Genomic DNA, 14386 nt, shown 5'->3' with positions numbered 1-14386 from the left:
GGCAACGGGGGAAGCCCTCCAGAAAATCTCGTTCTTTCCTGATCGAAGCGGGTGGGGGGATGCCGCTGCACAGCGGCTATCATGTAGCGAGCCCTGAGCTCGCTACATGATTTAAAAAAAAATAAATAAAAAAAACTGCTGTGCTGCCCCCTGGCGGTTTTAAATAGACCGCCAGGAGGGTTAACCTATTAATTTGAGTAAAGCCTCTGAGACAAAAGTGTGAAAAAAAGTTTAACAAAGCTAACATATTTATACAGAAATAGTATGCTGTAGTAGTAGAAGATTGTTAGCCCTTTGTCTGGTGTTTTAGGACTAGCTTGGTCACTTCGTCTCACTCCTACATCCAGGACTTTTCACGGTATCACCTCTACTGTGGAACTCTCTCCCATGGCCTGTCCGGAGGGGCCTGGAAATCTCCAAATGTACTCCTAAATCACACCTTTTCAGACAAGCCTATCATTTGTTATAGGTAGCATCAGAGACTCACTACTTCATCCCTTTGTCTCCTCCCCTAGTATCTCCACCCCACACCCTCTAGATTGTAAGCTTGCAAGGCCAGGGCCCCCCTCCTCGTGTTTCTTATTCTGCTATAATTTATCAATCATATGAACATGTACCTGTACTGGTAATGTCGCAAACCACACATCAACTATGTATATATTTGTATTGCTGAATGTCCTGATTGGACAGAGCGTCTTCTTTCCTTCCTTCCTTTTTAATGACATTTGTTTTATGCATATTAAAAATAGGAAAAAACTAGGCATAAAGCATAATTTATAAACAATAAAAGTACACTGAGAAAGGTCGTTCAGATCTTTCTCCAAGAAGATGGAAGAAAGGTACAGCATTAAATAAAAAAAATTAACACAGAAGAGCGAATAATATAAGTTGAAACCACTTGAAGGGAACTTTGTTTACTGTTTATCTGACAGGGGTATGCAATATGAAGGATCTGCTAAATGAGAGGAATTAGGGGGGAGCATCACCCTTGAGTGTGGTTCTATCAGAGTTTAAAGAGGAACTCCAGCCTAAACAAACATACTGTCATTAAGTTACATTAGTTATGTTAATTAACCTCCCCGGCGTTCTATTGAGATCGACAGGGAGGCTGCGGGAGGGTTTTTTTTAAATTAAAAAAAAACTATTTCATGCAGCCAACTGAAAGTTGGCTGCATGAAAGCCCACTAGAGGGCGCTCCGGAGGCGTTCTTCCGATCGCCTCCGGCGCCCAGAATAAACAAGGAAGGCCGCAATGAGCAGCCTTCCTTGTTTGGCTTTCCTCGTCGCCATGGCGACGAGCGGAGTGACGTCATGGACGTCAGCCGAAGTCCTGACGTCAGCCGCCTCCAATCCAGCCCTTAGCGCTGGCCGGAACTGATTGGTCCGGCTGCGCAGGGCTCGGGCGGCTGGGGGGACCCTCTTTCGCCGCTGCTCGCGGCGCATCGCCGCAGAGCGGCGGCGATCAGGCAGCACACGCGGCTGGCAAAGTGCCGGCTGCGTGTGCTGCTTTTTATTTGAAGAAAATCGGCCCAGCAGGGCCTGAGCGGCAGCCTCCGGCGGTGATGGACGAGCTGAGCTCGTCCATACCGCTCAGGAGGTTAAAATAGATAGGTCATAAAATCTCTTACACACCCTGTTTTAAAAGAACAGGCACATGTTTGATTTCATGAGGGCAGCCATCTTTTTGGTTGAAAGGAGGTGACAGGGAGCATGAGACACGGTTCCAACTGTCCTGTGTCCTCATCACCCCTCCCAGTTGCTAGGCAACGAGAACAAGAACATCAGAAATCCCATCATGCTTTGTACAGCATCAGGGGAAAAATGCAGGTTTTTTTTTTTTTTTTTTGATGGGGTAGAGCTTAGCTTCTGTGCAGCTAAAAATTAAGGCTTTGGTAAGAAGGACAAAGTTCTGATGCTGTGAAACTGTTAAAGAAACACCAAGCCTTTTCAGTGCTGCTGAGTAGATTTTTAGTCTGGAGGTTCACTTTAACAACAGACTAAAGGTGGCCACACACCATACAATTAAAAACTCAAATTTTTCACCATTTCGATCGGTTGTCCTGAAAAATCAAAAACTTTTCTTTGTTTTCGATAAAAAAAATCGATTGATTTTCACATTTTTTTTTCTTCAATTTTAGGAGATTGGACATGTTGGTAATTCCAGACGAACTTTATCAAGAAATGTATGGTGTGTAATGAATGGATTGTCAGTTACTTGATGTACAGTTCCAATTTTTTCTGAGGTTTCAATTATTGTATTCATGATTGGGGGAAAATTGAACATAGGTGTGTGGCACATTGGTCAAATTTTTGAATTGTTACAATCAGTCAGAAAAAATGATAGCTATTCTTGAATTGGACAGATATTTAAAAATTGTCTGGTGTGTGGCCACCTTTTAAAGCTCAACACACACCATACAATCTTGGTTGTACAGGGCCAACAGATTGAAAATACCTTGAATGATTGATTGGGTAAGCTCTTATACTACATGAAAGTGGTAAGATTGAACAACCTAGATTGTATGGTGTGTGTTGAGCCTTAAGGTGGCCACACACCATACAATTTTTTAAATATCTGTTCAATTTAAGAATTGCACAATATAAGTACCAATTTTGAGAACACTAATCAGCTCTTCCTTTTTAAATTATAATTTTAGGGAGGGTCAGAAAGGCCTATTTCCAATTCCGTTGAAATTCCAATTTTCACCAATGCCAATTACCGATTTCACAGATTTTCTATTTCTACTTTTTGCTTTTCCAATAAGTCTTTTTTTTTGGGGGGGGGGGCAATTTTTTGCATTCTCTGATTGACCAAATGCCTCTGAGTTGACTCTGCATTCTTTGATTGGCAATGTACAATTTTAGGAGTACACAAATATACAGAATGGAAAATGTAGTGGAGTCGGGATCTACCATGAAGGCCTTCGCGATCTACCTAATGAGCACCCCTGGTCCAGTGCTTCCGAGTTCTGTGATTGGGTTAAAATTACCTAGTTGAGCTAATGCAGTATTTCTCCAGACATCCAATTTCCGAGGAGTCTTTTTTTTAGTCATTTTTTTGCAACCTCTGATTGGCCAAATTGACTCTGCTTTCTCTCATTGGTCCAATGCTTCCGAGTTCTCTAACTGGGCTAAAATTACCGGGTTGTGGTAATTGTGGTATTTTCGTAGAAATCTGATTTCAGAGTCCTGATCAGAAATGTCGATTTCCGATCAGAAATGCGGAAATTTCATTTCCACAGAATCCGAATGAGCTTCTCTATATAATTTATCAAACATGACAGTTGGAAGAAGAAAGGCAAAAGGGAAGCGTTCCAGTTGGTAAGTAACAGGTGCCTGGCAACACGTATGAGATAAGCTATCAACCGTTTCAAATGGAGTGGGGATTGGTTCAAGATTGTACACTGTTTTGAGCTTCTCATGTATCTATGCTCCCCATTTTTAGTTTCCTACTATGGAAGATGTTGGCACTATATACTGTAAATCCTACTAATATAATAAATGGGACAGTTCGGGTGTTTGGATGTTTTTTACTCGATCACGCAAAAATGACTGAACGGATTTGAATGAAATTTGGCACACACATAGTACATTACCTGGAATAACATATAGGATACTTTTTATTCCCATAACCAAAAAGGGGGCGGAGACAAATACAAATTTCACTGGAAAATGTAAACTGCAGCCATTCTTACACTGTTAATGGCAGGGTTCTCAAACTTTGCACAGCTGGTCGTTGGGTGACTGGGATTAATATTCAGAAAGGTAGGTGGAATCTATAAAAGCCAATCAAAATTAACCTATTGATTTTCAAGGGGAATATTTACATTGCTGCCATTCTTGCACTGTTAACGGCACAAGCCTCAAACCTCGTACAGTTGGTCATTGGGTGACTGGGGTTCAATTTCAGAAAGGGGGTGGAGCCACAAACAGCCAATTGGATTTGTTTCATTTCAATGCAAATTATTGATGCCAAACGCTGCAAAGATCACAAACTTGGTAATTGATTAATTGTGTGTTAGGGTTAGAAAAGTAGGCACAGCCAACACCAGCCAAATACATAAGCGGGCAACGCTGGGTCATAAGTGGGCGGAGACAAATACAACTTTTACTGGGAAAATGTAAACAGCAGTCATTTTTACACTGTTAACCTCCCTGCCGTTCTAATTCCTGCGGCCGCGGGAAGGTTTTTTTGCAAAAAAAATATTTTCTTATCATGCAGCTAGCCTAGCGCTAGCTACATGATGCCCCCCTCCCTGCCGCTTCCCTCCCACCCCTCCGTTCGCAGCCGGCGCGCTCGCCCATAAGGAAATCCCGTTCTGAACGGGATTTCCTTTAGGGCTTCCCTGTCGCCATGGCGACAATCATGATGACGTCATCGGCGTCGTGACGTCAGTGGGAGTCCCGATCCACCCCTCAGCACTGCCTGGCACTGATTGGCCAGGCTGCGCACGGGGTCTCGGCAGGGGGGCCCTCTAACGCGGCGGGTAGCGGCGAATCGGTGGCGAGCGGCGGCAATCGAAGGTAACACGCAGCAAGCAAAGTGCTTGCTGTGTGTTTAAAAAAAAAAATTATGTAAATCGGCCCAGCAGGGCCAGAGCAATCCTCCGCGGTGGGTTACCCCGAGCTCAGCTCGGGATAACCAGCAAGGAGGTTAATGGTAGGGTTCTCAAACTTTGTACAGTTGGTTACTGGGTGACCGGGGTTAAGATTCAGAAAAGTGGGTGGAGCCTACAAAAGGCAATAAAAAATGACCTATTGATTTTTCAGGGGAATATTTCATTGCTGCCATTCTTGCACTGTTAATGGAACAAGCCTCAAACCTGGTACAGTTGATCATTGCGTGACTGGGGTTTACATTTATAAAACAGGGTGGAGCTACACACAGCCAATATGATTTGTTTCATTTTAATGCAGGTTATTGATGCCAAAGACCGCAAAGCTCACAAACTTGGTCATTGAGTAATTGATTAATTGTGTGTTAGGAAAAGTGGGCGCAGCCAGCATCTGCAAAATACATAATCAGGCAATGCCGGGTCATCAGTAGGCGGAGACAAATGCAAATTTCACTGAGAGAATGTAAACTGCAGCAATTCTTACACTTTTAATGGTAGGGTTCTTAAACTTTGCACAATTGGTCACTGGGTGACTGGGATTAATATTCAGAGAAGTGGGTGGAGCCTTCAAAAGCCAATCAAAATTCACCTATTGATTTTCAAGGGGAATATGTAATTGCTACCATTCTTGCACTGTTAATGGCACAAGCCTTAAACCTGGTACAGTTGGTCATTGGGTGACTGGGGTTCAAATTCAGACAAAGGGGTGGAGCCACAAGCAGCCAATCAGACTTGTTTAATCTCAATGCAAATTATTGATGCCAAAGACCGCAAAGCTCACAAACTTGGTTATTGAGTTAGAAAAAAGGGTTAGAAATAGTAGGTGGAGCCAACACCAGCCAAATACATACCTGAACAATGTTAGGAAATAAGTGGGTGGAGAAAAATACAAATTTCATTGCGCAAATGTAAACTGCAGCCATTCTTAGACTGTTAATGGTAGGGTTCTCAAACTTTGCACAGTTGGTCACTGAGTGACTGGGATTAATATTCATAAAAGTGGGTGGAGCCTATAAAAGCCAATCAAAATCCACCTATTGATTTTTAAGGGGAATATTTAATTGCTGCCATTCTTGCACTGTTAATCACCTGTACCTGGTACAGTTGGTAATTGGGTGATTGCAGTTCAAATTCAGAAAAGACGGTGGAGCCACATCCAATCAGATTAATTTTATTTAATTGCAAATTATTGATGCCAAAGACCGCAAAGCTCACATACTTGGGCATTAAGTAATTGTGCGTTAGGGTTAGGAAAAGTGGGCAGAGCCTACACTAGCCAAATACTTTTCCTAACGACTCGGGCAACACCGGGCGTCCAGCTAGTAAATAATAATAGTAAACTAAAAACGGCATTTTTTCTTATTCAGATTACAAATGAATTAGATAGTTTGACTTTATTGTACTTTCTTGAATGAAATCTATGGAAATTCCACAATTTTTATTCTAACATATTGCCAGCTTCACAGTGGAACTGGTAATGATATGCTTTACCAACAATGAGATCAATGAGATGCAAATACCAATGAGATCAATGAGATGCAAATATTTCCGAGTTGACGCAAAATGTTTATGCAAATGTTTATGCAAATATATGCAGCTTGAAATTGGACCAATCAATTTAAACCTGCATCTCATTGATCATCCCTACGTACCAAGATTTTCCTGCTTTGCTTACCTAAGAGAAGATTCTGCTTACCCAGTGTGCATTTGGAGTTAAAATGTCTTCTCTTGTTTCTAATAGGCGATTTATCTGCCCATCCTAGTTGATTTCTAAGCTATCTTCATTTTGTACAATGAAAAAGTACAACAAGTCATGAATGAGAAGAACAAGACCGCTGTGACCTTCTTCATACTCAAAGGATTTTCAGACATCCCGAAGTTAGAGGCTCCAATATCCCTTCTGGTTCTTCTCATTTATCTCACCACTCTTGTTGGCAACATAGTCATTCTTCTTCTGATTTGCCTGGACTCTCATCTCCACACTCCCATGTACTTCTTCTTGGGTAACCTGTCTGTTCTTGACATAAGTTATACCACAGTTACATTACATAAGAGCATTGATATTTTTGTAACAGGACATAATGAAGTATCTTTTATTGACTGCATGGCACAGTTATATTTCTTCACATGGTTCTCCAGCAATGACTTAATGCTGCTTACATGCATGGGCTATGACAGGTATGTCGCCATATGCAAACCATTGCATTTCTCAACTCTCATGAACAGTAGAGTCTGTGCTGGCTTGGCCATCTTCTGTTGGGCGTTTAGTCTTCTACATATTCTTCCTACAGCCACCCTAATATCACAGCTTTCTTGTTACACGTCCAACATAATTAACCACTTTTTCTGTGACGTCTTACCTTTGCTGGAAATGTCCTGCAGTGACACCTCTATCGTGGAAATGGTGATCTTCATAGATGGAGGTTTATTAGCAATGTCCGCCCCTTTTCTACTCACTTTTACCTCCTATGTGTTCATCATTGCCACCATAATGAAGATTAAGTCTAGCACAGGGAGAAGGAAAGCCTTCTACACGTGTTCCTCACACCTAACATCTGTCTTCATTCTCTATGCATCTATTATTTCTCAGTATTTGACACCGAGTGGCACCTTCAAGTCCAGTAAGCTTTTGTCGTTATTCAACTCAGCTGTGGTTCCCATGCTAAACCCCCTCATCTACAGCTTGAAGAACAAAGACGTGAAATCTGCTGTACAGAAGAAAATTAAGAATTTTATGTCCATTATTTGAGGAGCAGCTGGAAACCGAGATAATAGGGGTTGAGAAATTAAAATAAATTAAATGATTGTAGCCATGTTGGTATGCTTCAGGCTGAAAAGAAGAGTAATGTATGTTTTTTTTTTATTTGCACAAACAAACAATATAGTATTCATTGTTGGGCATCTTAATACATTTGTCAAATTACACAACTCAGTATTGAATTGTAACATATTTCAAGCAAGGTGACTTGGTCTGAGTTGCCTAAGATTTGATGTACACCCAGAAAACAAAATTAACCCATTCACGTTCCGTCGTTTTCACTTGAGAAATGTTCACCTCCCATTCATTAGCCTATAACTTTATCACTACTTATCACAATGAACTGATCTATATCTTGTTTTTTCCGCCACCAATAAGGATTTCTTTGGGGGGTACATTTTGCTAAGAGCCACTTTACTGTAAATGCATTTTAACAGGAAGAATAAGAAAAAAACGGAAAAAATTCATTATTTCTCAGATTTCAGCCATTATTTAAAATAATACATGCCTCCATAATTAAAACTCACGTATTGTATTTGCCCATATGTCCCGGTTATTACACCATTAAAATTATGTCCCTATCACAATGTATGGCGACAATATTTTATTTGGAAATAAAGGTGCATTTTTTTCATTTTGCATCTATCACTATTTACAAGTTTAAAATAAAACAAATATAGAAATATTTCATCTTTACATTGATATTCAAAAAGTTTAGACTCTTAGGTAAATATTGAGATGTTTTTTTTTTAATTGTAATGGTTTTTTTTTTAATATTAAACATTTTATTTGGGTAGTTTTGGGAGGGTGGGATGTAAACAAGAGATTTATAATGTAAATGTGTGTTTGAATTTTATTTTTTTTACTTTTAGTTGTATTTTTACTTTTTGGCCACAAGATGGCGGCCATGAGTTTGTTTACATGACATCACTCTAAGCGTAATATACGCTTAAAGAGACGCATGGGGGACGCTACAGCCAGAAAAAGCGCAGCTTCCGAGAGAAGCTGTCGCTTTTTCAGCGGGGGAGATGAATCAGTGATCGGGCACCATAGCCCGATTCACTGATTGCCTGGCTAACGAACCGTGCACGCTGGCGATCGGCCGCGGGAGCGCACATGGTTCCTGGATGTAGAAACTACGTCCAGGAACTAAAACATGTTCATTGGTTCCTTCCTGATACAAGAAGAAATGAATGCAGTGTCCTCCATGTGCACACGGACTTTTATGTTTCTTGCTCGAAGACTTACGGCCAAGTACTATTCCAGGTAGAAACCTGGAAACTTGGACACAACTGTGCAACCTCGGTCAGCCCCCCAGAGCATAGGCGGACACAAAAACTAGCAAGAACCAGAACACTTCACAGGTATTTCACTGGAAAAAGTTTGTATTTATTCCAGCCTCTCTATTTACATGCAGTTAGAATAAAATTATTCTTCGCAAAATGTACCACTCAAAGAAAGCCTAATTGGTGGCAAAAAAAACTAAATATAGATCATTTTGTTGTGATAAGTAGGGATAAAGTTATCGACTAATGAAAGGGAGGAGAGCTGAAAGGTGAAAATTGCTCTGGTCCAGAAGGGGAAAAAAACACTCAGTGGTGAATTAAACAGGCTAAACATACACAGGGCACATGCACATTTTTGGCTTGATAATGGGCGTAATGCCTGAAACAGCTTCTGGCCAGGTGTCTGTCGCCACAATTTCAGATTTTGATGGCACTTCAATAGTCCCCGTACCTCAGGCTCGCTGCCTAGGTGTAATACTGGACTCAAATCTATCATTCAATCTACACATCAACAAACTAACCTTCTCTTGTCATGTCCTCCCAAAGAACGTCCCCTGCATCTGCCCTCTTGTCACACAGGACACTACCAAACTTCTCTTGCATGTCCTAATTATTTCACGAATAGACTACTGTAACTCTCCGCGCTGTAGCCTACCCGCTAACCGTTTGGCCCCACTACAGTCCATCATGAACTCTGCTGCACGTCTCATCCACCTATTCTCCTGCATCTCCAGTCCTATCCTACTCTGTCAGTCCCTTAACTAGCTGACAATCACACAACGGATACAATTCAGAATCCTGATTCTCACCTATAAAGCTCTTTACAACCTAGCTCCTTATTTAAATAAACTTATTTCCAGATCCTACACACCATCTCCACTTTACTTTACTTGTCTTCCTCTCTGGTCACCTTTTCTCACTCCCGCTTACAAGACTTTTCTCGGTCCTCTCCCCTCCTCTAGAATTCCCTTCCTCAACACATCCGGAACTCATTCACACTTAGCATTTTTAGCGCAACCTGAAAACTCACCTCTTCAGGCAAGTGCACTATCTCACTTAGGAAACTGGCCACTGACCACCACTTCACCATCTTATATGCAGCATCCCTTTCCCTATTGTCCTATCCATTAACCCATTAGAAAGTAAGGGCTCTCTTTCCCCGGAATGTGGTGTAATACGCACACATATCTTCCTATGTAAAATCTGTAGTTGTTTTTTTCACTGCACTGTAATCCACCATTGTTAATTGTTGTATTGTTTATATTGTATTTTATACTTTGTATTCTGTTGTACAGTACCGCAGATGATGCTGGTGCTATAGAAATTAATAATAATAATAATATCCTACTAACCATGGAGTCTCAGTACTACATGTGGATTTCTCTAGTGAGTACCTGTAGTCTATGCTTACCGCTAGTGACAGAGTAAACAGGACCTGCAGTACATGATAGCAGCAGGAGCTTCAAAGGATAGTCCCTCAGGCCCCGTTCACAGTTGCGGTTTTTTAAAAACCGGAACGGATGTCCGGACCGCACCGGATCCGGACCAGACCTGATCCGTACGGTTCCTATCGGTTCCGGTCCGTTTGCATCCGTTTTCCATGCGGTATGAACACGGTTGCGGTCCGGATCCGTTTGAGATAACAAGCTGTATAATAATACCTGGGGTCTGGGAGGTCGGCAGAAGCTCTGGGGTCGTTGTAGGGCCTCACCTCCTCGTTATCAGACGTATCGGACATGTTGCTGCCGGGGAGCTCCAGCGTGAGGTCGCTGCTGCTCCACTCTGTGGGCGCTGGGCCCATGTGTCCCCGTCCAGGATGGCCGCTGTAGCATGGAGGAAGCATGGGAGGTGGGGTGGAGCGTCCGTTTTTTACGGCCAGTGTGTTGTGCGCTCTCCGGTTCTCATTGCTTTGTATTGGCCGGATGCAACAGTCCGGCTCCGCTCCGGATACGTCTGCCAGAGGAGCCGGACCAAAAAATAGTGCATGTTGGATCTTACGCCGGAGTCCGGATCCGGTCCGGCTCCGGACGGAACGGACGCATGTGAACGGACGCATAGACTTTCATTGCTGTGCCGTGCGCCCGTTCCGTCCGTTCCGCATGCGGTTCGGCTCCGGCACGGCGATTCCGGACGGCGACCGCCAATGTGAACCGGGCCTTAGCTAAAAGCCACAAATGTGTCAGGGCTCTTTCACATTACCAAATGGGTGCATGAACCGATTTCATGCACGCGTTTATGCCTTGCGGCACGACGTCTGGAAGATGCAGTGCAACGCTGATCAGCGCAGTGGCGGTAGTTCTAATTCACCCGACGGGAAAGCTGGACGTTACAAAGCTCCCAGATGCATTGTTTTGCAATGCCATACAAATGAAGCAGCTCATTCCACTTTTTAACCACAAAACCCAGAGTATTGAAATTGTAAATAAAGTAGACCGTTAAAGTGACAGGTGCCTATTCTAAGGTCCTTGTTACAGCTTCAATTGGCAAGACACAACAACGCCTCTACTTTTTGAGAAAACTAAGGATCACTAACCTTTCACAGAAGCCGCTGGTTAATTTCTACAGGTGGACTATAGAAATCGTCTTGACCAACTGCATGCCGGCCTGGTACAACAGCTGCACCAAGGCTGGTAGAGAAGCCCAGCAGTGAATTGTTAAAACAGCAGAAGTCATTATCGGCACTGAACTACCATCACTGGAACTCTTTTATAAGACTCGCTGTATGAGAAGGGCCAGAAACATTATCAAGGAAAGCAATCACCCTGGAAATGCCTTGTTTGAGCTCCTTCCATCGGGTAGACGTTTTAGATCAACACACACACAAACAGACTGAAAACCAGCCTTTTTCCATCTGCCATAAACTTGTTAAACTCTTAACACTGTGTACAAATTGTTTAAATATTTGAAATACCTGGCATACTTGTATAATTCTTCTGTTTCTACCCCTGTTACTATCACTGTGTTTCTTATATGCACCATGGGGCTGTCAGGAAAACTAATTTTGTTGTGTTACACAATGATAGTAAAGTGCTTGAAAGCAAACATTTTGCCAACAGCCAATATTGAAAACAGGATTTTTTTTAGCTAAACTGATAGTAATTGAGATTCATACTAGGAAAGAAAACCTTTCAATGTAACAATTGAGGGTAGTTCTTGAGTAAATTCAAGGGCAACAAAAATCAAGAGCCACTGTGTATGTGTAGTATGTAAAAAGCATAGGGAGTACCAAGCTAAAAAGAATACTCACAAACTTTGGCTATCTGGGAGACAACCAGCTACAAGGCACTGAGGCAGATGTGAGTCATAAACCTCTCCTGTCAGAATCCGCTCTGCTGGCCATGATTCCCTGGACAGTTTTGTTTCCTATGCAGGTTGCATAGTTCAGTCCAGGGAAAAGAGGCCTTTTTGTCAGTTTGCAAGGCCGACTGATTTGCATCTACTTATCTTGCAATCTGCTTGTCTGAAGGTTTTCAGTATAGAAGTCACTTCCTCCCAGAATTCCTTGCTCATCATAGTTTCTGTTTAGTGAAACTAACCTTAGAGCCTCAGCATCTTTGTTGCTAATATTCTAGTGTAGTTAATTATTGGGGAGTGCATTTTGCACTCCTATTAGTGCAGTCAGGTCTGTGTATAATTTGTACTGCCTATTCTTGTCTTGTACTAGCGATTATACTATCTCCAGTGGTGGCTGATAGTAAATCGTTCTGACCTGTTCCTAGATCGCATTTGCCCTAGCGTTAGAGGCAGTGGATCTCCCTTGTCTGAGTCTGTCTTGTCTTGTGATTATACTGTCTCCAGTGGTGGCTGATAGTAAATTGTTGTATCTTGTTCCTAGATCGCATTCGCCCTAGCGTTAGAGGTGGTGGATCTCCCTTGTCTGAGTCTGTCTTGTCTTGTACTTGCGATTATACTGGCTCCAGTGGTGGCTGATAGTAAATTGTTCTGTCCTGTTCCCAGATCGCATTCGCCCTAGCGTTAGAGGTGGTGGATCTCCCTTGTCTGAATCTTGGAGTAAAACCTTAGCTGCGGTTGCTATTGGTTACTCCTTCAGTCTGTCTTGTCTGGAACAAACGCTTGCTGTTGTCTTTGTTCTCCGTGTTAATCAGGGTTGGTACGTTTTGTCACTGTTGCGCTTAATGTGCGGTGACCGTACTATTAACGCGCTTGTCACTGTTGCGCATAACGTGCGGTGACCGCGTTTAGCTAGTTCATTTGTTATTTTCCTTGGCGTCCAGATTGTAGTTATTTGCTGTGTCTTCCTTTACTCAATTCATACTCTGTCTTTGCTCAGTCTTGTGTTCCTGATAGCAATCGCCTCTCTTGCGATTAGCTTTCTCTTTCTGGTCTGTTCTGTTGTGATATGTCTACCATCGCTGGGTGGCGACTAGATTGGTAGACAGTCATATAATCTATCTCTGTTCTTGCTTTTTTTTGTGTTTCTACCTTGTTTATTTTTCCCGGTGTTGCTTCATCGTGCAATTCCAATCTGGCATCTGTGGATGTACAAAGGACTTGTTCCTCTGTACTCCACAGCTCCACCTGCTGGTTGGAATTCCCCTCTACCAATATATACTGGGTACTCTGCTTCTGTGATTGTGGGGATTTCCATCTGCTGCAGCGCACGTGGTGTGCGCTGACTTTGGAAATCGCCCCCAGATCCTTACATTATGATGAGCCCAACCGAAATTCCCAGTGTAGAGGGAATTTCTGAATTGTACGATTTTGTACATTATGGTTCTTGCGTCTTTAAAAGATTTAAGACGCTCAACTTTGAAACCAGAGATGAGTTTATATCAGAGTGTTTGAGATTCCTGGCAAATCTGAATTTCATGTCACTGAAATTTCCACTTGGGGTGTTCAGATTGCTTACAATCTTCTCCAAGGGGATCTGTTTGTGTGGGCTGATAAATGTGCTAGACACTGGAATCTGAAACATAACCCTTGCAGATTTCTTGCTCATTTATTTTCTTGTAAACTTGAAATTCCTATGCCACGCTATTTCAATGAGTTTTTTCCTACTGTGCAAACTGCTGATCCAATTGGTTCATGCAGTACCATTCGGTCATTACCATATTCTAATGAGTTGATAGCTCAATCTGTTGATCCAGTAATTTCCTGCAAAACTATTCAGTTCACAAGAGAAAGTTCCAAAGGTTCTTTTTCATCTGGCCAGCAGCAATCTAAAGCTGTAAAGATTAAAAAGAAAAAGTCTAAGAAACGTACTCTCCTGAAAGAGACGCTTCCTGTAGCTGTTACAAGTGAAAAGTTTGCTCCAGTAAAATCTGGTTGAATTTTTCAGCCCAAATTTACCAACACATCTGAATGTGATATAGGCAGTATAATTTGCTATATTAAAGGTGTAAAAGAGTCTCTTTATGTTCCTGACCCCAATCCGCATGAGTGTTTTTTGGATACAGGTTTGTGGGAGCCTCCATTTGCTTCCTGGGAAATCAGGGCTCTGATTGAAGAGTTTGACACTGATTGGAAGTCGTTTTGTGATTTCTATTTCGGAAAGAATGAGGTGTGTTTAACCTCCTTGTTCTGAACGGGATTTCCTGCTTGCTCTGATCGCCAGAGGCGATCGGAGTGGGTGGGGGATGCCGCTGCTCAGCGGCTATCATGTAGCTAGCGCTAGGCTAGCTACATGATTTAAAAAAAAAAAAGTGCTGCGCTGCCCCCTTGCCGCAATAATTGGAACGGCAAGGGGGTTAAATGCCTGTATTGACT

General features: G+C 42.4%; 1 protein-coding gene across 1 annotated transcript; it reads left to right on the top strand.

Moving 5' to 3' along the window:
* The first annotated feature begins 6428 nt into the window (after positions 1-6428).
* On the top strand, positions 6429-7364 carry LOC137527227 (olfactory receptor 2AP1-like). The gene has a single exon (XM_068247732.1). The coding sequence runs from the start codon at positions 6429-6431 to the stop codon at positions 7362-7364; it is 936 nt and encodes a 311-aa protein (XP_068103833.1).
* The last annotated feature ends 7022 nt before the right edge of the window (positions 7365-14386 follow it).

Source organism: Hyperolius riggenbachi, chromosome 8 (genome assembly GCF_040937935.1).
Source record: "Hyperolius riggenbachi isolate aHypRig1 chromosome 8, aHypRig1.pri, whole genome shotgun sequence".
Taxonomy (NCBI): Eukaryota; Metazoa; Chordata; class Amphibia; order Anura; family Hyperoliidae; genus Hyperolius; species Hyperolius riggenbachi.
Note: the sequence above shows the minus strand (reverse complement) of the source record. Positions and strands in the feature narration are given on the sequence as shown.

Bases quoted from the DNA above. Each gene is read 5' to 3' on its own strand.
- LOC137527227 (XM_068247732.1), top strand. From the start codon at position 6,429: ATGAATGAGAAGAACAAGACCGCTGTGACCTTCTTCATACTCAAAGGA.